Raw genomic sequence first — 27,239 nt, forward strand, 5'->3', positions numbered from 1 at the left:
CTGCCGCCCTTTTAAGCTTCCAGATTCCCACCACTGTCTGGGTGAAAAAATTCTTCCTCTCATCCACTCTAAACCTCCTGCCCCTTACCTTAAATCTATGTCCCCTGGTTATTGATCCCTCCACCATGGGGAAAGCTTCCTTCTTGTATACCTTATCTAGGCCCCTCATGATTTTATACACCTCAATCATTCCCTCCTCATTCTCCTCTGCTCCAGGGAAAATAACCCCACTCTATCCAATCTCTCCTCATAACTAAAACTCTCCAGCCCAGACAACATCCTGGTAAATCTCCTCTGCACTCTCTATAGTGCAATAACATCCTTCCAATAATGCAAATTCCAGAGCTGCATGCAATACTCTAGCTGTGGCCTAACCAGCGTTTTATACAGTTCCAGCATAACCTCCCTGCTCTTATATTCTATGCCTCGGCTAATTAAGGCATGTATCCCAAGTGCCTTCTTAACCACCAGATCTACCTGTCCCGTTACCTTAAGGGACCGGTGGGCATGCACACTGAGGTCCCTCTGATCGTCGGTACCTCCCAGGGTCCTACCATTCATTGTGTATCCCCGTGCCTTGTTTGTCTTGCCCAAGTGCATCACCTCACACTTATCCGGATTAAATTCCATTTGCCACTGATCAGCCCATCTGACCAGCCCGTCTATATCCTCCTGTAATCTAAGGCTATCCTCCTCACTATTTACCACCCCACCAATTTTCATGTCATCTGGGAACTTACTGATCAACCCTCCTACATTCAAGTCTAAATCATTTATATATACCACAAACAGCAAGGGACCCAACACCAATCCCTGTGGAACCCCACTGGACACAGGCAACCAGTCACAAAAACACCCCTCAATCATCACCCTCTGCTTCCTGCCACTCACCCAATTCTGGATCCAATTTGCCAAATTGCTTTGGATCCCATGGACTTTTATCTTTGTTATCACTCTCCCATGTGGGACCTTATCAAAAGCCTTGCTGAAGTCCGAGTGAACTATGTCAAATGCATTGCCCTCAGCTACACGCCTGGTCACCTCTTTGAAAAATTTAGTCAAATTGGTCAGAAATGACCTCCTCTTAACAAAACTATGCTGACAGTCCTTGATTAATCCCTGCCTCTCCAAGTGTAGATTAATTCTGTCCCTCAGAATTGCCTCCATTGAGGTTGGACTGACTGGCCTGTGGTTCCCTGGTTTATCCCTTCCTCCCTTCTTGAATAATGGTACCACACTGGCTGTCCTCCAGTCCTCTGGCACCTCTCCTGCGGCCAGAAAGGTATTGAAAATTATTGCCAGCGTCCCTGCTATCTCCTCCCTTGCCTCACTCAACAGCCTGGGATACATTTCATCTGGGCCTGGAGATTTATCTACTTTTAAGCCTGCAAGACCACTTAGAACCTCCTCCCTTTCTATGCTAATTTCTTTAATTATATCACAGTCCTTCTGCCTGATTTCCATACCTACATCGTCCCTCTTACTTGTGAACACCGACACAAAGTATTTATTTAGAATTGTGCCCACTTCTTCCGGCTCCACACACAAATTACCACTATGGTCCTTAATGGGCCCTACTCTTTCCCTAGTTATTCTCTTACTCTTAATGTAAAATAACTTTGGATTTTCCTTTATTTGACTTGCCAATGTTTCTTCATGTCCCCTTTTTGCCCTTCTAATTTCGTTTAAGTTCTCCTCTACACATTCTATACTCCTCTAAGGCTTCTGCTGTTTTGAGCCCTCAGTATCTGCCATAAGCCTCCCTTTTTCTCTTTATCCAATCCTGTATATCTCTCGACATCCAGGGTTCCCTGGATTTGTTGTTCCCACCCTTTATCTTTCCTTCTTGAATGAGTCCCACTGCTCTGACGCAGATTTACCTAAAAGTAGCTGCTCCCAGTCCATTCTGGCCAAATCATATCTGATCTTATTAAAATTTAGAACCCTGATTTCTGGCCTATCCTTGTCCTTTTCCACAGCAACCATGAATCTAACGGAGTTATGATCACTGTCTGCAAAATGTTCCCCCACTGATATCTCTACCACTTGCCCGGTTTCATTCCTAAAATTAAGCCCAGGGCCACCCCCTCTCTTGTAGGACCTTCTACGTACTGGCTTAAAAAGCTCTCCTGGATGCATTCTAAGAATTCCGCTCCCTCTAAACCTATCGCACTATGACTAACCCAGTTAATGTTGGGGAAGTTGAAATCCCCCTCTATTACTATCCTATTATTTTTACATTTCTCTGAAATTTGCCTATATATCTGCTCTTCTATTTCTCTGACTGCTTGGGGGCCTATAATACACTCCCAGAAATATGATTGGTTTTTTAAGTTCTTTTAAGTTTTTAAGTTCTACCCATACGGCTTCATTTGAGGAGCTTTCTAAGATGTCATCCCTCCTTACTGCTGTAATTGATTCCTTGATCAATATTGCAATACCCCCTCCTCTTTTACCTCCTTCACTGTCTCACCTGAAGACCCTATATCCTGGAATATTAAGCTGCCAATCCTGCCCCTCTCTCAACCATGTCTCTGTGACAACAATAACATCATCATACTTCCATGTGTTAATTTGTGCCCTCAACTCATCTGCCTTATTCATCAGACTCCTTGCATTAAAATAAATAGCATCCAACCTTGCCAAACTCTCTTGTGTCTTACCTGGCCGATAATTTCTATGCCTTCCATACTTACTTGCTCTCTCTTCTAATTTTGGCTGTGCATCTCCCCCTGCTGAACCTCCTCTCAGGATCCCATCTCCCTGCCAAGTTAGTTTAAACCCTCCCCAACAGCACTAGCAAACCTTCCCGCAAGGAAATTGGTCCCATTCCGGTTCAGGTGCAATCCATCTACCTTGTAAACATCCCACCACCCCCAGAAACAGTCCCAATGTCCCAGAAATCTAAAGCCCTCCCTCCTGCACCATCTCCCAAGCCACGCATTCATCTGGACTAACCTATTTCTATACTCATTAGCGTGTGGCACCGGAAGTAATCCAGAGGATACTACCTTTGAGGTACTGTTTTTTAATCTGCTTCATAGCTCCCTGAATTCTGCTTGCATCATTCGTCTTTCTACCTGTGTTGTTTGTACCAATATGGACCACAATCTCTGTCTGCTTGCCCTCCCCCTTTAGAATGCCCTTCACCCGTTCGATGACATCCTTGATGCTGGCACCAGGGGGGCAACATATGATATCATGCGAACACTCAAAAAAGGTTAATTCTGTTCTCACATGATTTTAATATGTAGATTTTAATCTACATATAGACTGGAACAGCAGATGGGCAATGGTAGCGCAGATGACGAATTCATAATGTCCTCAGGATGATTTCCAGGGAGAAGGCTATACTGGACCTGGTATTGTGGAATGAGATAGGATTAATTAACGACTTCATAGTGAAGGTTCCCGTGGGTAGCAGTGGTCATAATGTGATTAAATTTTACATTCAGTTTGAGGGAGATAAGAGCAGGTCTAAGACTAGTATTTTAAACTTAAACAAGGGCATTTATGAGGGCATGAAGCACAGCTAGCAAAATTGAACTGGCAATTTAGGTTAGGATTAGGCCAATAGAGATGCAGTGGCAGACATATAAGGGGATATTTCAGATTACACAGAATACATACATTTCAACGAGAAAGAAAAAAATCCAAAAGGTTGACCCTCCATCCATGGTTAAATAAAAATGTTAAAGATAGTTAAAGAAAAGCATATAATTGCTCAAAGATGGGCAGCAGGTCAGATGATTGGACAGAATATAAAGAACAACAAAGAATGGACAAAAGATTAATATGGAGGGAGAAATTAGAGTACAAGAAAAATCTAGCTCGAGGGAGGGAGACAGAAAGTAGGAAACTATAGACCAGTTAGTTTAACATCTGTCATAGGGAAAATGTTAGAAGCTGTTACACAGAGTCAATATGATTTTGTGAAAGGAAAATCATGTTTAACCAATTTATTGGAGTTCTTCGAAGTAGTAACAGATGCTGTTTTTACAATCCCCAGCTGAGGATTCCACAGGACAAGCCTGATCCCAGGGTGGAACCCAGCTTGATAGATCCTAATTTTTATTTGTTTGTTTGAATACGTGGAAAGAGGCAACTGAAGAGGGTCACCGAAGTCAGCTGATGAGCTTTTAACAAAATAGAACATTTCTTCACCAAGATGAGTTATATTACAATACTCCTTCACCCACAGCTATACCTTTACAAATATAGACGGATTTGTAAGGATAACACGAGTTACAAAAGCAATTTTATACTTTAACATTCACATTAAATACACAGTCCATGTAAACCTGTAGCAACCTGTGGTCAGACACATCACACTCTGAAACCAAGTGACAGATGTCACCTCAACCAGGTGCTATGGATTTCTCCTCAACTCTGCTCCCAGGTGGTTTGTCACACCGTGAGCCAATCAGTCTCACTGAACTCTGTCTTTCACACGAGGGTTTCCAATCTCCACTTCCTAAGACCATGCCTAGAAATCTTCTTCCAAACCAACGCTTTCTCTTACCTGCTGCAAGGGTTCATCTCCAGGGTTTCGAACTTTCCTTCTGATGTTCCTCTTCCCTAGGTCACCACATACATTCAAGCTGTCTTCCACGTACTCTCTCTCACCAACTCAGCCATCAACAGTATGTCATTGTTTCACGTGCCCATAGCAAAGAGTTACAGGCCTTCAGCCATCTCTTTGGACTTTCTTGCCTCTTGCAAACTGTTCTCGCTTTAAGTCTGCTTTCTGCAGCTTTTGTCTCTTTAAATCCCAAGCTTGCAGCCTTTCTCTCTGCCCCTCACTCTTAATTTCTCTTAACAAGACCTTTTCCAGGTTCCTGCCCTTCCTTTGATTCAAAGGTCTTCTTTGGACTTTCCCCTCTTCCACTTGCCTGGATTTTTGGGGTTTTCTTAGCTTGGGATTGGTTAACTGTCCCCGGTGCTCCAGTCTCTCTTGGCAGCAACTTTCAAAAAAACCAAATGAGTTCCACAGCTTCCAAACTAAAACTGCTGTTTCTCTTCTTGTGTGTGTATATCCGTGGGAGGGATTTGCCTCTCTGGCCCCCTTGTTGCTAGGCCCCCATTTAGGATAGAAATGACAAGAAATTATTTCTCTGAGGATTGCAAGACTTTGGAATTCTCTTCCTCAATCGGTGGGTTAAGGAAGAGTCCTTGAATATCTTTAAGGTAGAAATAGATAGATTATCAATAAACAAAGCAACGAAAGGTTATTGGGGGTAGGCAGGAATGTGAAGTTCAAATTAAAATCAGATCAACCACGATCTTTATGAATGGCAGACCAGGCTTGAGGGGCTAACTGGCATACTCCTGCTCCTAATCCATATGTTTAACACAAACAATAAATTAAAATGGATATAATACAATAGAATCAAATTTATTGAAACTTTACAAGATAATATTGCACAGTGTACTGTGTTTCTGGTGTGTTTCTGATGAATCGTAAATTATTTTGTAAGCATGGCAGCAAATTTGGGTTGGATCATCTGACGAGTACAAGGTGCTGGAAACGATTCGATGATGCAAAGGATAAATAAACACTCCTATCCCATAACTGATACAGTGGAAATCACGACTATTTAACACCAAAAAACTTGGCACTAAAACCATTAACATATTTCTCAACGATATGCTCTGGATGGTATCACAGAGTGATGATGCATTTATATTGCTACTACAGAGGCTAGCGATTGCATTATCAGTGGCAGTCAGGCAACAGTTCGTTATAAGTCTATACTCTCTGCAGATTGAAATCAAGTCATATGAAAGTAGTAGCTCAAGGCAGAGTGCAGCTAGACCAAGTTCTTACATCCGGGGATTTGATAAGTGATGAAATTCAGTGCAGTAAGGGGGAATGCACTGTTCTGCCCTTTTATGAAAAAAAGTGGTCCATGGGAGGGAACTGGAGACAGTGAGACCCGAGACCTGAAGCCCAGACACAACAATTACCAGTGCAGATTTGTAATTGCGAAGTTTTAAGGTATTTTTTCCTCTAAATTAGGGCAGCAGTTTAAGTAGATACTGGGGAGATACCATCTTAAATTTATATCATAACTAGTTAAGCTTCATAATATAACCATGGATAATCATTGAGTGATATTCTAAACTTGAAACATAACTAGTTAAATAGAAACAAAAGAAAGATGGCAGGGCAAGTGATATATTGCAGCAACAGCGTGACCCATGGCAACCACATCTGCAGTAAGTGTCTCTAGCTCAAGGGACTTTGGCTCAGAGTTGATGAGCTGGAGTCTGAGCTCCAAACACTGAAATGCAACAGAGAGGCAGAAAATTGCCTGGACATTTTGTTCCAGGAGGCAGTCACATGGCTTATGCTAGGTATTAAATTTGTTCCGTGGTCATGGACAGGAGGGTGTGACCATAAGAGAGGTAAGTTTGGAGATCCAGAAGGTAGCAATGAAGGAGCCTCAGCCCTTGCAATTGTCCAAAAAGTTTGAAGTTCTTGCAGCTTGTATGGACGAGAACAGATACTGCATGGAGGATGAGAAAACTGACCATGGCACCAAAGGGTAGGGGGACATTCAAGTGAGGGGAGCAAAAAGAGATGTAGTTGTAATGGGGGACAGTAAAGTTGAGTGCATAGACATTCTTCTCTGCAGCTGAGAATTTGAGTCCCAAAAGCTGGGTTGCCTGACTGGTGGCAGCTTTAAGGACACCTCCTCAGGGCTGAAGAGGAACTTGGGAGTGGAAGGGGAAGGATCGGTTGTCATGGTCTTTTTCAGTACCAATGACATAGATAAGGCTAACAAAGAGGTTATACTGAGGGAGTAGGAACATTTAGGGACAAAATTAAAAAGCAGAATCACAAATCTCTGGATTACGACAACTGAGCCACAAGCAAAATGGCATAGGATAAATAAGATCAGAGAGTTCAATGTGTGGCTCAAAGTTTGGTGTAGGAGAAATGGGTTTTGATTCATGGTACACTAGCACCAGTAAAGCAGAAAAGGGAAGCTGTACCATTGAGACAGCTTCACAGGAACTGCACTGGGACCAGTGCATTGGCTAATTGTATAACTTCAAATAAATAGTGGGGGTGGAGGAACAGTTTCACATGAGGGGGGCTTTGGAAAGTAAAAGAGAAAGGATGATGCAATAGTGCAAGGCAGCAATACGGGTAATAATAACCAGAGTGTGATAGGAAGGGCCTACTGAAAATGAAAGAAATGTGTCCATTTGAGATAGTCAGTACGGATCTTGGTGATCCAGCGATTAGGACTATGCACTCTCACTGCTGTGATCTGGTTCATTGCCCATTCAGAAAACCAATTTTCAACGTATGGAATGAACTTCTAGACAGAATAGTGATGATAAAACTCGGATTATTCAAGAAACAATTAGATCCTACAACGGAAGGACACTAGGGTTTCTTTGAATGGATGAATTACAATGATATAAATAGATATTCTCACCCATAACTAAATTGGTTCTGATGAAGAATTCGCACCCAAAAAGGTTTTATCTGTTTACAGGTGTAAATGATCTTAATATGTATCTGTAGTACTTTCTGTTTTCATTACTAAGCTTGTGCTGCAGTTTTGCAATATAGTTTCAGCTTTGTAAACTACTGACTTGGTTTTCTTCTTCACTCAATATAAACAAAGGAGGCTGAATATCAGACCGAGAAAAAAAATACTGGAAATCTTTGTCCAAACCTGAAAGTATGACTCATTTATTCTTTCCACACAATCTGATTGAGCTGCTGAGTGTTTCCATCATGTTTTGTTCTATTTTCAGACTTCTAGCCTCAGTAATTCTCTGTTTTTTCATTTATATTGTTTAGTTTACTGCCATTTCTCTGCCAGGAATACCTCCCTTAAAGAAATTCTGTTCTCTCTTCAGTGCCATTTCTATTTGCTTTTTTTTAAACCCTATTCACATTCATTGCTTTCCCATTCCTCTATTTTTGATAATTTTGATAACGCTACTTTGACAGCCACAGCACTTTTTCCAATACAACCTACATTTATATGGCACCTTTAACATAGAAAAACATTCTAAGGTACTCCACAGTGGTGTAAATAAGCAAAACAGATGCCAAGCCAAACATGGAGTTGTCAAAAACTTGGTCAAAGAGGTCAGTTTTAAAGAGGATCTCACTGGAGGATGGAAGGAAGGAAGCAGAGGGTCTGAGGGAAGGCAGTCCAAAAATGTGGGATCCAGGTGGCTGAAAGCACAACCACCAATGGTGAGGTGAGGATGGGGCGGATGGGTGAGTAGGGGGAGATGCACAAGAGACTGGAGATGAGTGCAGGTTACAGAGATAAGAACAGGTGAGGCCAATGAAAGGATCTGAAAAATAGGATGAGTTTTAAATTATAGGCAATGTGGTATCAGGAGCAAATCTAAGTCTGCAAGGACAAAGGTGATAGTTGAATTTGGATAGGTCTGGAGCGTTTTTGTATGACCAGCATGTTTAGCAATCACCCTAATGAAGTCAAAGTATTGTTTGCAACTTCTAGTCAGAGTCCTAAAAGCTGCACTAAGATGTGATCTGTCTGATAAATTCCAAACTTTGGTGAAAGTGAAAAACTGCACTGAATTTATTTACTTATTCTGGGGGTGTGGGCATCACTGGCATTTACTTCCCATCTCTAGTTGTTAATTGTGTATTAACTGTTTAATTATATGGAGGTGGTGGGCATTAATTGGAGTTTCACATGAGCACATATAAAGAGACACTCATTGAAACTGAGTTAGGAGGTGTATGCTTGTAATACTTCACTCTAAATAAATGTAAGACTGAGTAAAGATTGGTTCCTAGCTATCTTTCAGCAACTGGCTTTCTGGATGAAAATACTAGTTTCCTTGAAAAGATGACAGTGGGTGTGCACAATGATCCAGCAATGATGAAGGCATGGCGATGTCCAAGTCAGGATGGTGTGCTTGGATTTGATGGTGCTCCTATGTGTCTACTACCCTTATCTTTCTAGGTGGTCGACATCGCTGGTTTTGGAGGTATAACCTGCTGCAGTCAATCACAAAAATGGGATACACTGCAGTCAGCATGCTGATGGTGCAGGGCAATGATTTAGCCTATAAAATGTTCCAAGTAAACTGAGAGCAGTTTTTTTTTTTACATATTTGTATCTAAAAACTGAAGCTCCCTATTGATAGTTGTTGTTCTTTACCTGCATGCCCTGGCAGCGGAGAATGTGGCCGTGGTAGTGTTGGAGAAGTGCTTGAAGTCACAATCAGGCTCTTCCTGTTACTTGTACGGCAACTGAAATAGAATGAAATGAAAGTTTAAAAACAAACCATTTCTGCTGTGCCTTTTCCCAAACCTATCATTTGCGCTCAGTTCATCCTGATGGCAAGTGTCCTCTTCAGTCTCCTATTGCTCAACCTAATGTCTTGTACACAATGTGCTCTGCAACTGAAAACATGGCAGAAGTGGGTTTCTGAGAAAGTAAATGGGCAGTGTGCTAACAGCTGCCAAGTCACCAGCCATCCTTTATACACTATGTCCAAACAAAAGGTAAAACTAGACAAACCTTACTTGGAAGAATTGTGGTCTCCCTTCACTTCACCCTCATCACCACCCCACAGATGTTGGATGCTATCTTAATTTGGTTCTTTGGAACGCTTTTAAGAGCAGATACCTTCACCTTGAAAATGACCTTTAAAGAATGGGCTTTAAATGCAGGACTATCATGCTAGCAGCGTACTAGTGCATAAATAAAGCGTGTCAAACCAAGCAGTGCAGTCTGGTTTGCAGGCTTCCTTAATAGCTCCATGCTACTGATGTTGCTGTATCTTGTTGTAATTTTTATAAAGCCCAATGCAATGCCTGTTTTCTGAAACTAAATTTCAAGTCTGACTTAAAACAAATTTATTTTCTTTTGAACTGTTTAACTAAGAGTGATAAATGTGTTAAATCTAAATTAGCAGATAGATCTAGTGTGTGGAATACACATTCCTGAAGGTCTGTGTCAGGCTACAGTGAGGGGTTAACAATACACTTAACTCATTTGGATGATGTTTGAAGCACCAACAAATGATAGTGGCTTGCTTTTGTTAATCAAGATCGCACAGAATTTGATTTCTCTTCATCAAAACTACAGCGATTTTCCAGTTGATGAGAGACAATCAAGGTTAGCTCACAATAAATGAAAATTTTCTGCTATTCTTTGAATATAAAGAGCTAATTTGAATGCAATTATAAAGTGCTAAAATTCTGAGAGCTATAACTCCCTGGTGTTTTCCATTCTATTTACTAAATATTTGCAAAGGATTTACTGCAGCAAATTGTATGAAAACAGGATATTGAAAGAATCATAGCAGATTTCTTGCCCGCTGTCATATTGTTTTACAGCCTTAATTGTTTGTCTCTCTATCCAGCCCAATCAGGTGATAATATCCTTTTAAACAGAACAGTTCATTCACAATGCACCTAGGCTAAGAACTGCAATAAAGGTCAGTAAGCTAAACACTTGGTATTATTTTATGCTAAAGTATGACAGTATTAGAAGTTGGTAGATGGGGTAAAGTCATGGGATAAATATTCCAAAGTGTTCCTGAACTTCGGAGAACAATCAACATTAAAATCAGGAAAGGAAGGAGGTCACCTCCAACTGATTATTTTACTTGTCACTCAGACAAAACAATCAGCTATCATTATTCTAATTCTGGTCCCAATGGATGTTTGTGAACAGCACCTGCCTGTTCTTGGTCCAACATCAAAAGGTCAACATTGAATGAGTGAAGAAGTAAAATGTCACCTGGTGCAGGACACGATATTCTCAATATAGGCCTAATGCTGCTTGTTGGGGCAATGCCATGGCTGTTTTGTTTCAGCTGACTTTGCCATATTGATTTAGAAATGCCTCATTTTGAATGCACATTTGTTTTTGACCATTAAAAGCTTAAACAAAACAGAAACATTTCCCCATTATTGATTTTAAATGAGTGACTATATCATGCTAAACCACATTGAAATAAAATTACCCTACCTCTTTTTTAAAAAGGAAAGGTAACAATATATTTCCATCTTGCATCTGGGACATTCATCCACACAGGACAAACTAGTTACTGATCCTCAAGCCTCTGCCAATACTGCTTTACAATCAGCTACTTAGAAGGTGAAAGTGACATGTGCCAATTAGTCTTTCAATTTTCCTTCCCTTCCTGGGAAGAAGCAGATAGCCTACACCATGACTGCATGGATAAGCTTAAAAATTGCAATCTCAAACCTGTGTCCTGTCACTCTGTAGCACAGAACTCTGTATCAGTATGCACTAACATTCCCAGTACATTTTGAACCTAATTTACAAAATTATAGAGTGCAGCCTAAACACAGCCAGCCTTATGTCTAGATAAAGTGCAAAGACAGACACAACAATGGGAAAAAGAGAGACTCAAAGATGAACAACTTCAATGTGTAATCACTATTCAGTCAACTAAATCACATCAAAATTAGAGACTCTAGTAGGTTAAAAATGTGCTTTGACAAAATTAAAAACTTGAAAGTAATGTATATATCTCATGAATGGATTTTATTTATATCTATATATACATATGTATATATAACATGCACGTAGTATTTTTATGCAGATTGCTTCTTTCAATGGAAGGAATGCGTAATGTCACCAGCAACGTTCCCTCTAAGCTATGTGGCTGTGCAGCAACCTGAAAGTCCCTGCTTAGGTCAAGCACAAGCCTGGCTCTATTACTACACACGCATTGCTGCGGAAAAAAATTAAAGGGCACATACACTCCAAAGAAATTAGAGGGTATGTTGGTCACACCAGCTGTTTTTAATCCCGAACTGGTGCAAGACTATTTCTAGAAAAAGAAAATCAAGCCATCAAGCACGAAACTACTTATTCAGGCTTTCAGAAATTCCATTTAATAAGAAGGGAGGGAGAAATGTGAAAACACAATTAATAAAATAACAGTCAGACTTACTGCAGAGTTGCAGTCTTGTGCTGGCTGTGAATATAGTGTGGTGATGGCATTAACAGAAATGGATGCTTGAAATAAATACCTAACGAATAGCAATAAAGACTTGGGTAATAAAACATATTAAGCGGGAATCTGAATATGTATAGGAGAAATCAAAAACTTTGGAAGTTAAGCCTTAACTCTTCTTGGCCTCCACCTATCACTGGCCCCCTATCGAGCTCTCCTGTCCCACCCCCTTCTACCAGCTTATATTTCATCTCATTTCTATATGACTTAGTTCTGAAGAAGGGTCATACGGACTTGAAACGTCAACTGTATCCCTGTCTGCAGATGCTGTCAGACCTGCTGAGTTTTTCCAGGTATTTTTGTTTTTGTTCCTAATTCTCAATACATGTTATTTACTATGCATACATAGTAAACAAAAGGCAGTAATCCAGACAAAGATTGGTATCTTTAAGCAAAGAACATAGCTCAAGTTGACACAGAAGCCACATTGCCATGCCAAAAATGCCATGCCTTTCTGTAAAGAAGTAGTTAACCAATTTCACAAAAACATTTTCTGGTTAGAAAAAAAACATTGACAAAGCTATTGCTGCTGAATATGTTGTTGGTGGGCCACAGAACATGTTAGAATATCTCTTCATTTTGGATGATGACATACACAGTTACATACACATACTGTCATGATGATGTGTGACATGTGCATGTGGAATATTAATCTTCAATTTCATCAGCTAGTCAAATGTATATTTAGCTTCATTAAAAGGACTTAAAACAAATACACTGATTTAAGATGGCTGCCACAGGTCACCTTACATGCCTGGTATTATAAATTGGTCCATTTCTAGAACTTTCCAATGTGGATTACAATTAGGGCATGCCAAGGCAACCTCCTGTGGAATTTCACACCTGCTGATGTCAAGAATTACTTCAAAGATGTATTGCAACTTGTAACTGGCTCTTACCATTTACATTTCTATGCGACTACCTTTCAGGTAAAGACAAAGTCTACAGGGCAAGGCCATATAGAAGGTATTGAGATGCTCTTTCTAGCTCATCGCCAGGATGAATGGTCGATTCAGAAGTGATGGCTAGGATATGATAGAAACAAATCATCTAGGCCATAATATAATAGTCAAGGTCTGTCCAGACATGAGTTAATCAATTACCTTTTGGGGAATACCCAACTCATTATGGAGAGAGGTCTTGTGACCAGAATAACCATTTTGAAACATCTTTTATCACAAAGATGCTAAAGGGCATTCTAGAAATCTGTCAATGGAGCAGGAAACCAGCTCTCTCTCTTCCCTGTTCTCAAGTTCAGGGCCCTACCACTGTTACAGTTTGGATTCCATCACAGAGATAGAGAATTTCAATCAAAAGGAACCTAAGATGCAATATCATCAACTTATGGAAAAGACAGGTTATGTCTTTTACATTGGCCTCAACTCCATTGGAATTTCAAGACCACTGTGAAAAAAATCTGCTTCAGCCACCAACACCAGCAAAGGATTCAAACAGTGAACTCTATTTCTTTTTTTTACCTTTTATCATTGAATTTTAATTTGGCCAAAAAGTAACCTCCTACTGTATAACTTGCAATTTGGCATGCTTGTGCATGTACGCGTGTTGCAATTGGTGGGACGTGAGCTTACCTTTTTTAATCTCTTTACATCCTTACCTGAGTCGGTTTTTATCACAATAAAAACTAACCCTTTTGTGTTTAAACTCATAGAAAGCCTGTCAGACTGAGCCTTTTGCAACCAGCACATAAATGGTTAAGTACAGACATTGAATTAATACCTTCATCCTTATAAATGACAAAAAAAATCCTGCTATGATCAATCAAGGAGTGGGAAATAAAGGCGAGTCCTGACACATATACACACTGGTGGTAACAATACATATAGTTGTCTGAATTTTGTGTTGACAGTGAGTGATCATTAATGTGAGAATGTTGCTGTAACAGCTACTCAGCCAGTCCAACTCTCCTCTCTTCTTTCCCTACAGCCCTGCAAATATTTTCTCTTCAGATAATTATCCAATTCTCTTTGAAGGCCTTAATTGAATCTGCCTCCACCATAGTCTTGGACAGTGCATTTCAGATCCTAATCACTTACTGTCTAAAGAGGTTTTTCCTCATGTTGCCTATGGTTCTTTCATCAATCACCTTAAGTTAATATCCTGTTTCTCCACCCTTGTGCTAACGAGAACAATTCTTCCTTATCGACTCTGTCTACGCACAACATGATTTTGAACACCTCTAACAAATCTCCTCTCAACCTCCTCTTTTTTGAGGAAAACAGCTCCACTTTCATTAATCTATCCAAGAAACTGAAGGTTCTCATCCCTGGAACCATTCCCGTACAACTTTTCTGCACCCTTTCCAATGCATCCTTCCTTCAGTGTGGTGTCCAGAATGGACACCACACTCCCACTGAGGCCAAACCAAAGTTTTATAAAGGTTCGCCATAACTTCAATGTTTTTGTATTTTACGCCTCTATTTATAAAGCCCAGGATCCTGTATACCTTATTAAACATTGCCTCAACCTGCCCTGTCACCTTCAACAATTTGTGCACTACAGCCGAATATAATGCTAACCCATTTTTTTCTCTGATAAATGAACATGTTCCTGTTGTCAAAATGCTAGAAATTTACAAAATAAATTGCTCATGGCATTGCTCATATCACTTTCAATTATACATAAAGTCAAAGTTATACCTTATTAATCTGTTTATTATGAAACATCTGATGGTAAAGGTTGAGTTGTTCAAATCCCAGAGGGAAACATGAAACATGTCATAACCCATTTTTGCAATTTGTATGTTTCAAGATGCAGGCTTTGAATTCAGTAGTAATAAGACCACCAATTCTCAAGAGGTTTTTTTGTAAAAATGTATTGAACGTTTATCAATACAAGAAAGGTTGTAAACACATACATGTATCTACAAAATTACTACAAGAATAACTACAAAAATCCCTTAATTGATCTGACTCTCAGTTATACCTCTGTTAAGGCAACAGTAAAACTCAGATTTAGCAGATCTCTGGCAAAGCACACCCTGGACAGTCACATTCAAAATGAGTTTCTTTCAGCTCTAGGTCCTTACAGTCAGGCTTGAGGCGTACAGCCTTCTCACACTTGTTGGATCGTAAAATGCCTCTACCTTAAACACAATCGCCTTTCTCCTTTATACATATCTTTCTCTTTGAATGTAAAATTTCCATTGTTTCACTAGGCTTTTAACTTTACTTCTTCTAACAATAACATCCTTTCATCCCACCAATTTCATTTGTAAGCTGAAAAATATGAACACATTGTTTGGAGTCTTCTAGCTAGGTGTAAGATTTCATCCGGAGTCTTGAATGGTTTCTTTTCTCAAATGCAAATTTATACTTTACCTTCTATCCTCCTTACGTTTATCTAACTAACATCTCAAAACAACTATACATCAAAGCACCCAGACCAGCTAGCTTTAATCCATGTAAGACACACACAGACACGCATATAGACACAGACTGCACTAGAACTCATTTTTAAAATAATTTCCAATAACATTATTATATCTTCTTCGCACTGTTATTAAACTAAACTACAGCCTGATTCTTAACATAAATATTTATATTTTACATTCTTGATAAGAAAAGAGAAGGGACAATGTGAGAGCCAAGGTGAGGGGAACAGGTTAAAGAGTGGAACAGAGAAGTATTACAATTATTTTCTATTTTGAGACTGTGTCTTTAACTTAGGGTAAAAATTAAGAAGGTCATGTGAGCTATTCTGAAGTCTGCCAGGCAGCAAGCCTGGGTGGTTTGATTGTTAAAGGTTAAAAGGGGCCCAGGTTGTTTTACTGGGAGGAAAGTGCAAGATATTTATGTTCGGAGACAATGGCAGAGGCCGAATGCCAACAATGAATATACTGAGAGTTTCCAAAATGTCAGAAGTGTTGACACTGTCGGGTTGTAAATAGTTGTGCTTGAAATTGCTCATTTATTGCCAAGATAAAAAAAGAGTTGGGCTCTCAGTGATAGCTAATCAGCATCTTTACCTGGATGCAAGGCCCACGTGACTCACATTGCTATGGTGATGAAATGTACACGGGAAACCACTATGATACGAATTTATAGCCTTTCGTACAATATCACTAAATATCCCAAAAAGGGTAGTCTGCCAGGCTCCGGGAGAAAAAGAGCAGCCAGAGGCTAAAATTCTCTATGATTCACCAAGCAGGAATGCAGGTAGGAACTCGAGCTTGGATTGAAGTTAAAACAAGACTGGAAGATTTTCCCAGCTTTAGCTCGAAGGCAAAATCTCCAGGAAGGCTCGCATTGCAAAAGACAGTTATGGAGTTAAAAGCTGTCATGCTGGGAAAGGAAAATATCAAAGTAAACCCTCCGGAGCTAGAAATCATTTTGATTATGTTAAAAATTCTGTTCTGTAGTTTCAAGTACGGGTGCCTATAAAAAAGTGTTTAGTCAATAGTGCTTTTAATCTGTTTTAACTCCATAACTGTCCTTCACAATGCGAGCCTTCCTGGAGATTTTGTCTTCGAGCTAGAGCTGGGAAAATCTTCCAGTCTTGTTTTAACTTCAATCCAATAAATGACTTAAGAAATGAAATTTGGTTGTGTCATTCGTTCAGCTATTAACTGGAAGTTCAAATTTCTTTTTAGAAGTTATTATCAGTCTCTACGGGGATTATAACAGAAGATAGAACGTTCAAGAAAACAAAACGGATGTGGTCAAAAGTTGTTTTAGTACCAAATGCTTCTTTTGATATCATAGATTTGTGCCTAGTGAGATGAAATCTCAAAGGATATTAATACAGCACTCACTAAATACCGGATTACATTGGATGGTAAAAACAACCTGTTTAGAATAATTTATGATTTATCTTTAATACTTTACAATTATTTTGGTGCACTTAAAAACAAAATTACAGCTGCAGCTGTGTAGAACATGACCATTAACTATATAATTATCATTATCATAGTAAAATGTAGACAAGAAATGTGGGCAACCAAAAAACATTTAGTTCAATCCACAGTGCGGCCTGCCTTAGACCACCACCTACATACAGGTGCAAGATGCACAGGATCCACCAGGAGAGTCACCGCAAAAGTTTGTTTCTCTTCCATGGTCTTGTATCACTAAAAAATCCAACAGGGAATTCACAAAAAAATATTTTCTCAGAGAGTGATAAGAATGTAGAACTCACTACTGCAAAGAGTAGTTGAGGCAAATAAAGTAGATGGATTTAAAAGGAAGCCAGATGAACAGGAGAAAGGAATCATGGGATTAGGTCAAGGCTTGTGTGGATCATAAACAGCTGCATTAACCTACTGGACTGAATGGCATATTTCTGTAATACAAATACAGTGGGTTTGGAAGGTGCTGCCCAAGGAGCCTTGATGGGTTCCTGCAGTGCATCTTTTAGATCGTACACACTACTGCCACTGTGCGTCAGTGGTGGAGGGAGTGAATGTTGGCTGATGGGGTGCCATTCAAGTGGGTTGCTTTGTCCTGGATGGTGTCAAGCTTCTTGAGTGTTGTTGGAGCTGCACTCATCCAGGCAACTGGAAAAGATTCCACCACACTCCTTACTTGCACTTTGTAGATGGGGGCAGGCGCTGGGGAGTCAGGAAGCGAGTTACTCATCGCAGGATTCTGAGCATCTGACCTGCTCTTATAACCACAGTATTTATATGGCTAGTTCAGCATAGTTTCTGGTCAATGGTAACTCCCAGGATGTTGATAGTGAGGGATTCAGCGATGATAACGCCATTGATTGTCAAGGAACAAGGGTTAGATTATTTCCTGCTGGAGATGGTCATTGACTGGCACTTGTGCGAATGCTATTTGCCACTTGTCAGACCAAGCCTGGATATTGTCCAGGTTTTGCTGCATTTGGACATGGACTGCTTCAGTATCTGAAGAGTTGCGAATGGGGCTGAACATTGTGCAATCATCAACGAACATCCCAACCTCTGAGCTTATGATGGAAGGAAGGTCAATTTTGAAGTAGCTGAAGATGGTTTGGCTGAGGACTCTACCCTAAGGAACTGCAGTGACAACCTGGAGCTCAGATGACTGAACTCTTCCTTTCTGCTAGATATGACCCCAACCAGAGTACTGTTTTCCCCAATTCTCACTGACTACAGTTTTGCTAGGGCTCCTTAATGCCATACTCAGTCAAATGCTGCCTTGATGTCGTGGGCAGTCATGCTAACCTCACCAAACATGGATCTCTTTTGTCTATGTTTGAACCAAGGCTGTAATGAGGTCAGGAGCTGAGTGGCCCTGGCGGAACCCAAGCTTAGCGTCAGTGAGCAGGTTATTGTCAAGCGAGTGCTGCTTGATAGCACTGTTGATGGCCCCTTCCATCACTTTACTGATGAGTGAGAGTAGACTGATGGGGCAGTAATTCACCAGGTTGGTTTGTCCTGCTTTTTGTGTACAGGGCATACCTGGGCAATTTTCCACATAGCTGGGTAAATGCCAGTGCTGTAGCTGTACTGGAACAGCTTGACTAGAGCCACAAGTTTTGGAACACAAGTATTCAGTACTGTCGCTGGAATATTATCAAGGTCAATAGCCTTTGTAGTATCCAATGCCTTCAGCATTTCTTGATATCACGTGGATTGAGTCAAATTTACTGAAGACTGACACCTGTGATGCTGGGAACCTCCAGAGGAGACAGAAATGGATCATTCACTCGGCACTTCTGACTGAAGATAGTTGCAAATGCTTCAGTCTTATCTTTTGCACTCATGTGTTGGGCTCCCCCATGATTGAAGATGGGGATATTTGTGGAGCTTCCTCCTCCAGTGAGCTGTTTAATTGTCCACCAACATTCATAACTGGATGTGGCAGGACTACAGAGCTTAGGTCTGATCTGTTAGTTGTGGAGTCGCTTAGCTCTATCTATTGCTTGCTGCTTATGCTGTTTGACATGCAAGTAGTCCTGTGTTGCAGCTTCACCAGGTTGACACTTCATTTTTAAGTATGTCCAGTGCTGCTCCTGGCATGCCCTCCTGCACTTTTTATTGAACTAGGGTTGATCCCCTGGCTTGATGGTGGAGTGGGGGATATGCTGGGCCATGAGGTTACACATCATGGTTGAGTACAATTCTGCTGCTGCTGATGACCCACAGCATCTCATGGTTGCTGAGACTTCAGTTGCTAGGTCTGTTAAATATCTACCCCATTTAGCATGTTGTGTTAGTGCCACACAACACGATGACGGGTATCCTCAATGTGAAGTTGGGACTTTGTCTCCACAAGGACTGTGCGGTGGTCATGGGCAAATGCACCTGTGGCAGGCAGGTTGGTGAGGATGAGGACAAGGATGTTTTTTCCTCTTGTTGGTACCCTCACCACATCAGCTAAGGGGGAATGGTGGGGGGAGGTGGGGATGGTATCAGCACAAGGTTTCCTTGCCCAGGTTTGACCTGATGTCATGAGACTCCATGGAGTCTGGAGTCGACGTTGAGGAGTAACAAGGCAATTCCCTCCAGACTATGCACCATTGTGCTACCACCTCGGCTAGGTCTGTCCTGCCAATGGGACAGAACATACCCAGGGATGGTGATGGAGTCTGGGACATGTCTGTAGGGTATATTTCCTTGAGCATGTGCATATGCCCAGCTGTTGTTGACTAGTCTGTGAGACAGTTCTCCCAATTTTGGCACAATCCCACAGAGGACTTTGCAGGGTGACAGGGCTGAGTTTGCCGTGGTCGTTTCCAGTACCTAGGATGCCGGGTGGTTCATGCAGTTTCATTCCTTCTTAGCAGTTTTGATACAACCGAGTGGGTTGCTAGGCCATTTCAGAGAATATTTAAGAGTTAACCGCGTTGATGTGTATCTGGAATCACATGTGGGATGGCAGATTTCCTTCCCTAAAGGACATTAGTGAATTAGATGGGTTTTTATGTCAATCAACACGTGGTTGTCATTAGACTTTTAATTCCATATTTTTTCTTGAATTCGAATCCCATCAAGGCAGATAGGTCCCAAGAGCATGACCCTGGGTCTCTGGATTACTAGCCCAGTGACAATACCACTATGCCATCGCCCCCTTGTATGAACTAACATATGAAATAGCAATCACACCTATGATTGATGAAAGGCATTACAATGAATAGCTTAGTGTCAACAGTAAAACACAACCTTCCAACAACCTTCTGCCTGTCCTTCAAGTCCTCTGGACCTATATTCTATACGGTACTGAAATGCTGCCTCAAAGGTTCCACAGGAAAATGAATTTCTCAGTCATATGTGTGGCATCAAATGCACTGAGCGCTTGAAAGCTTAGAAATCTGTAAACCATCATCAGCTGGTTGGTTTCAGTCTATTATTTAGCACAAGGCCTACCATTATTTAATCAACTGAAAGCAGCTACTTGAATGCTGTAATTTCTGTGGAATGCATAAAAATCCATACTGAAGTCAGACCAAACAAATGACCTTTATGCTGTATGAGCATTATCTCCTCTTTGTTTTAACATTAAACTAGTTATTCAGGTTACAGTCTTCATGCTTCAGTGGAACTTCAGTATATATATCATCCACTGCGAGTCGCCTGACAGACAACACTGAACTTGTGCAGGAGATAATTTCTTACTTTTTCATAAGGACTATTAAAATATCCTTAAATTGTTGATTTACTGCGCCACAGAGTGGTAGAACATGTTCGCCATACGGCAAGTTTCCATGACTTTTGGGAGTAAGGAGGTCTGACTAAAATCAGTGTGTGAGTAAGACTGCCAGATGCTGATGCAGAGGAACGAAACAGATGGCAAATTCTATACATCTTATTTTAACATAAAAGTATTCCTCAGTAACCCTTCAAGACAGAATGTCACTAAAAACAGTGAGTGCTGGCAGTACTCAACAGGTCAGGAAACATCTGTGGAGAGAGAAGCTTAGCTAAGGTTTCATGTCATCAACCTTTCTTCAGACTATGTACTGTAGTTCTTCTGTCCTTACCATAAACCACATTCATAATTGGAATAAAGATACCAAAGTCATTATCCCATGAACAGTAAGAAATGACACCCAAGTCTGAAAAAAACTGGTAAAACAAGTGATTATAAATTAACCTTGGTGCATATATGTAACCCACACATCCTGAACAAGCTCTTATTACATCTTATTTAAAAGAACATTGTGATCTGCAACCTTTGCCAACAAGTGAGAGAACAAGTTGATAATGCTACTCAAAAACATTCAGGGTCCGAAGGTTTTATAATGGGGGCATAGAATTAAGTCTTCTCCTTTGTATTCTAAGCCTTTACAAATCAATGGTTAGACCACATTTACAATATGTTCAGTTAGGCTGCCCTACTTTGGGAAGGATGCCAAGAGCAAGACCAGTGCAAAGGAATAGATTTATTAAAATAAACCCAAACTGTAGATATATGAGACTAGAGAAAATGGTTTTCTTTTGAGTAGAAAAGAGAAAGTTGAGAGAGAATAGGATAGAGATTATCATCTGGATTATTACCCGAGCCGCTGGCAAATTGGCAAAGGGCAAATAAGATTAGGGAAATGAAATCATGGCTCAAAGACTGGTAGGGGAGGTAAGTTCCCATTTCTGGGGCACCGGCATCAGTACTTGGGAAAGTGGGGGCTGTACTGCTGGGATAGTCTACACCTGGACCGTACTGGGACCAGTGTTCTAGCAAGCTGCATAATTTGGGAAGTAAAGGGGGCATTAAACTAAACAAGGGGGGTGAGGGATCAAGTTTGTGTAGATGTAGCAAATCAAGGGGTAGAGTCAAGGCAGGAGAGCAAAATAGTAATATGAGAAATGAGGGTCAGAGAGAAAAGTAACCTAAGAATACATCAACAGCCAAGGCTAGGGGCAGAATGTTGCACTTGTCAGGCAGGCATACGCCCGACCCGAATGCACGTAAAGTGATGCGCAATGACATTGGGCACGCACTTGTGTGATATTTTGGTGGTTGGGCACACACGGGGGTTGGGAGCGCACCCGCCAACAATTAACAGGCATTCTAAGGCCGTCAAAGCAATAATTAAATTAAATTCTTCACTGTCCGTCTAACGTTATGGTTGGCTGGCAGGTGAAAAGGCCAAGTGGTCTTTGGGTTTTTAAGGAAACCTCATCCATGGTCGGGATGAGGTTTCCAATAGCAAATAAAAATTAAATTAAAATTTTTAAATTTCATTCATAACATGTCCCTGCTTATGTGACAGAGTCACATGATGCGGCATGTTTTTAATATCACTTAAGTTTTTAATTTTTGAGTTTATAAATCTTCACCTCCCTGAGGCAGCTCTGTGCTTCAGGGAGCTTTCATTGTGCACACCCACATGCATGCGCGAACTTCTACGCTTGCCCTCCTCCTGCCCCACCCCGGCAGGACAGAGCGCTGCAGCGCACGTTTTACGTTCCAGCGTGAAATCCATGTCGGGGTTCGATTGCGGGCGGTGGGTCGGCTTCGTGACAGCTCCCAGGCCCACCCTCCATGCTCGCCCGACGAGGGCAAAATTCTGTCCTAGATGTTATAAAGATAACAAAAAGACAAAACTAAAGGCTCTATATCTGAATGCGCACAGCATTCATAACAAAGTAAAAGAATTGATAATGCACATTATGGTAAATAAATATGATTTGATCGCCATTATGGAGACATGGCTGCAGGATAACAAGGATTGGGTCTGAAATAGTGAGGGGTATATGGCATTAAGAATAGGAAACTAGATAAAGGTGGAAGGGTAGCACTGTGAATCAAGGATGGCATTGGTGCAATAGTTAGAGACGACCTTGGTTCAAGAGATCAGAATGTAGAATCGGTTTGGGTGGAGATGAGGAATAGGAAGTCACTGGTGGGAGTGGTCTATAGGCCCCCTAACAGTGACCATAATGTACGACAAAGAATACAAGAAGAAATATTGGGTGCATGAGATAAGGGGATGCAATAATCATGGGTGATTTTAACCGACACATAAACTGGAAAAATCAGACCGGCAGTAGCAGCCTGGATGAGGAGTTCTTAGAATACTTCCAAGGTAGTTTCTTAGAGCAGCACATTCTGGAGCCAACCAGAGAGCAGGTTATATTAGACTTGGTATTGTGTAATGCGACAGGGTTAATTAAGACCTCAGAGTAAAGGCACCCCTAGGTAGCAGCAACTACAATATGATTGAATTTTACATCCAGTTTGAAAGGGAGAAGAGTGGGTCTAAGACCAGTATTTTAAATTTAAATAAGGACAATGATGTTGGCATGAAAGCTGACCTAGCTGAAGTGAACTGGGATACTAGGCTAGAGGACAGATTGCCAGAGAAGCAGTGGCAGACATTTAAGGGGATATTTCAGAATATGGGAGAATGGGGTTAAGAAACTTATCAGCCATGATTGAATGACAGAGCAGACTCAATGGGCCGAATGGCCTAATTTCTGCTCCTATGTCTTATGGTCTAATACTCAGAATAAGTATAAGGAAAGAAAAGTTCTAAAGGGGGGACCACCATCTGTGGTTAACTAAATAAGTTAAAGGCGGCATCAAACTTAAGGAAAAGGCATATAACTGCACAAAGATGCGTGGGAGGTCAGATGCTTGGCCAGAATATAAAGAACAGCAGAGAATGACTAAAAGGTTAATCAGGGGAAAGAAATTAGAGTGCGAGAGGAAGCTAGCTAGAAATGCAGAAACAGACAGCAAGAGTTTCTACAGGTATTTAAAAAGGAAAAATGGAAAATTAGTGTTGGTCCTCTAAAGAATGAGAATGGGTAGTTAATAGTAGATAATAAAGAAATGGCTGGTGATATGAGCAAATATCTTGCTTCTGTCTTTGCTATAGAGGGTGTAAAAACTATTACAGTAATAGCTGTAAATCAGGAGATGGAAGGGAAAGAGGAGCTAAGTGAAATTACAATCACTAGGGAAGTGGTATTGAGCAAACTGATGGAATTGTGGGTTGACAAGTCTCTGGGACCTGTTGGATTTCATCCTAGGGTCTTAAAACACGTGGTTAATGAGGTAGTAGATGCATTGTTGTTAATTTTCCAAAATTCACCAAATTCTGGAAAGGTTCCATCAGATGGCAAAGTAGCAAATATAATCCCCCAATTTGAGAAGGGAGGGAGGCAGTAAACAGGAAATATTGGGCCAGTTAGCTTGATGTCTGTAGTGGGGAGCATGTTAGAATCAGTCATTAAGGAGGTAAAAGCTGGGCACTTAGAAAAAGGCAGAGTAATCAATTTGACAGGAAGAACAAAAAAGCAGAGTATTACTTAAATGGGGAATGGCTGCATAAATCTGAGGTGCAGAGAGGTCTAGGTGTTCTAATAAGAGTCACAAAAATTTAGTATGCAGGTGCTGCAGGTAATTAAGGTGACTACTGGAATTTATTACGAGAGAGATTGAACATAAAAGTAAGGATGTTATGCTTCAGTTATACAGGGCATTGGTGAGACCTCGAATACTGTGCGCAGTTTTGGTCTCCTTATTTAAGGAAAGATGTACATGCACTGGAGGCGATTCAAGGGAGGTTTACTAGATTGATACCTGGAAGGAGGAAAGGTTGGGCAGACTGGGCTTGTTTCCACTGGAGTTTAGAAGAGTGAGGGGTGATTTGATTGAAGTATTCAAGATCCTGAACGGCCTTGACAAGGTGGACAGTAAAGGATGTTTCCTCTTGTTGGTGAGTCCAGAACTAGGGGGCACTCTTTTAAAATTAGGAGTCACCCTCTTAGGATAGAGATGAGGAGGAATTTTTTCTCTCAGAGGGTTGTGTGACTTTGGAATTCTCTGCCTCAGAAGGTGGTGGAGGTGGGGTCATTGAATATCTTTAAGGCAGAGGTAGATAGATTCTCGTTAGGCAAGGGAATCAAAGCTTATCGGGGTTAGATGGGAATGTGGAAATCAAAACACAAGATCAGCCATGATCTTATTAAATGGTGGAACAGGCTCAAGGGCCCAAATGGTCTACTCCTGTTCCTATTTCTTATGTTCTAATGTTCTTAATCGGGAAGAGTAAACAACATAGTTTCGTGAAAGGGAGTTCATGCTTAACCAATTTATTGTAGTTCTTTGAAGAAGTAACATTCGCTGTGGATAAAGGGGAGCCTGTAGATATACTGTACTTGGATTTCCAGAAGGCATTTAATAAGGTGCCCCATCAAAGGTTATTGCAGAAAATAAAAGCTCATGTAAGTGGTAACATATTAGTATGGATGGAGGATTGGCTGGCTGGCAGAAAACAGACAGTATTCATAAATGGGTCTTTTTCTGACTGGCAGGATGTGATGAGTGGAGTCCCGCTAGGGTCTATGCTGGGGCCTCAACTTTTTACAATTTAAATCAATGACTTAGATGAGGGGAGCGAAGTCATGGTAGCTAAATTTGCAGATGACACAACATAGGTAGGAAAGTATGCTGCAAAGAGGACATAAGGAAGTTGCAGACGGACATAGATAAGTTGAGTGAGTGGGCAAAAAATTTAGCAGATGGAGTATAATGTGGGAAAATGTGAAGTTGTTCACTTTGGCAGGAGTAATAAAAAAGCAGAATATTATTTAAATGGAGAACAGCTACAGAATTCCAAGGTGCAAAGGGATCCAGGTATTCTAGTGCATGAGTCACAAAAAGTTAATATGCAGGTACTGCAAGTAATTAAGAAAGCTAATGGAATGCTATTCTTTATTACGAAAGGGATTGAACATAAAAGAAGCATGTTATGCTTCAATTATACAGGGCATTGGTGAGACCACATCTCGAATACTGTTTGCAGCTTTGGTCTCCTTATTTAAGGAAGGATGTAAATGCATTGAAGGCGGTGCAATGGAATAAGCAGGTTGTCTTATTATAATTAGAGAAGCACAGGAATACAGAGAATAGGGAGGGGTAAGACCTTGGAGAGGTTTGAAAACAAGGATGAGAATTTTTGAAGTTGAGGCATTGCTTAACCAGGAGCCAATATAGGTCAGCAATTGAGTAAGGACACGGGCACCAAAGCTTTGGATAATCTCAAGTTTACAGAGGGTAGAAAGTGGGAGGTCAAGCAGAAATGCACTGGAATATTCAAACCTGGAGATAACTAAAGCATGGATGAGGGTTTCAGCAGCTGATCAGGAAAAGGATGAGGTGGAAATTTCCTCGTAACTACTCTGGATATGCTGTTGTAATTTGACCAACAGCGACGCGGAAACTTACTTACTCATAAACTGGGTTTCCACTGCACTGCCTGCAAAGAAACGGCAGCAGAACTACAGTTAGTCTGTGAATTTGCCAGCCATAAATTTAAGATCATCACCAAAATAACGGAGGAAAAATTTAAAAGAATATTTCGATTCAATGGCTTGTGATGATATGGATACAGCGTTGGAATCAGAATCTATAAAAGCTTTAAAGAGAGAAGTGGATATATATTTCAAGAAGAAAACTATAAAATGTTACAGGGAAAGGACAGGGGGATTGAATTAACTGGAAAGCTATTTCAGAGAGCCTGCGTTCAGCCAAATGGCTTCCTTCAAAATTCTACAATTTTATGAGGATTAATCACAGCAACATTAGAAATTCAAGACAGCAGTGAAAACAGCAATTGTATTGGCTTGCAATGTAAAGCCTAAGGGGGTCATGCTACTCCAGAATCAGAGTAGGGCATGACTCAGGAGCAAGACTGTCACTTTTGTACAGCTTCAAAGAGGAAACCACTTCCCAGAAACATAAAAATGGCAGGAGAACTCCATGCTAAGTGCGCCAAGAGAGAAGTGGAAAGGAACTTGGCAGATGCAAAACAGAACAGCAAGTGATTTTTTTTTTCCAAAACACTTGCAGCAAGAGAATTGTCAAGAAGGAAGTTCAAAGCCTATCAGAGCCACAAGGGAACGGAAAGAGGTGGAAGACATGCAAGGTAACTATTTCACAGAGATGTTTTTTTAAAACCGGGTTGGTCAACAACAGCAGGAGTCAGTTAATACTGTGGAGAAGAGAATGAAAAGAAGCAAATCAAGTTCCCACATTCAAGAAAAGCACCACAGCCATACTTGGCAACTACAGGCACAGCATGAACAATGATTAGAAAGCTGATGTAGTCAATGATCGGAAACAAAATGGAAGATCGCTTATGAGAAAATCACCGAATGACAACCAAAAAACCTTCAAAGATGGGCTGATTTTGTCTGACCAACCCAATAGACTTTTCTGTGGGGTTATTTCTCAAAGGCATTTGACATAACAATCACAGGGCTTCTCAAAACCTTTAATAAAATAAAGCATGAAAGACTCCTTCACAAATTAATATCAATTCTGGTCAGTATAACA

General features: G+C 40.7%; 1 protein-coding gene across 3 annotated transcripts in view; it reads right to left on the minus strand.

The window, feature by feature from the left end:
* Window positions 1-27,239, minus strand: part of mast2 (microtubule associated serine/threonine kinase 2) — a 541,117-nt gene that overhangs the window by 169,845 nt on the left and 344,033 nt on the right. For all 3 annotated transcript variants that reach the window (XM_041207758.1, XM_041207757.1, XM_041207759.1), the window contains one exon: window positions 9,171-9,262. In XM_041207758.1, coding sequence (XP_041063692.1) covers window positions 9,171-9,262 — 92 coding nt within the window. The remainder of the gene's footprint in view (window positions 1-9,170; window positions 9,263-27,239) is intronic.

Source organism: Carcharodon carcharias, chromosome 16 (genome assembly GCF_017639515.1).
Source record: "Carcharodon carcharias isolate sCarCar2 chromosome 16, sCarCar2.pri, whole genome shotgun sequence".
Lineage (NCBI taxonomy): Eukaryota > Metazoa > Chordata > Chondrichthyes > Lamniformes > Lamnidae > Carcharodon > Carcharodon carcharias.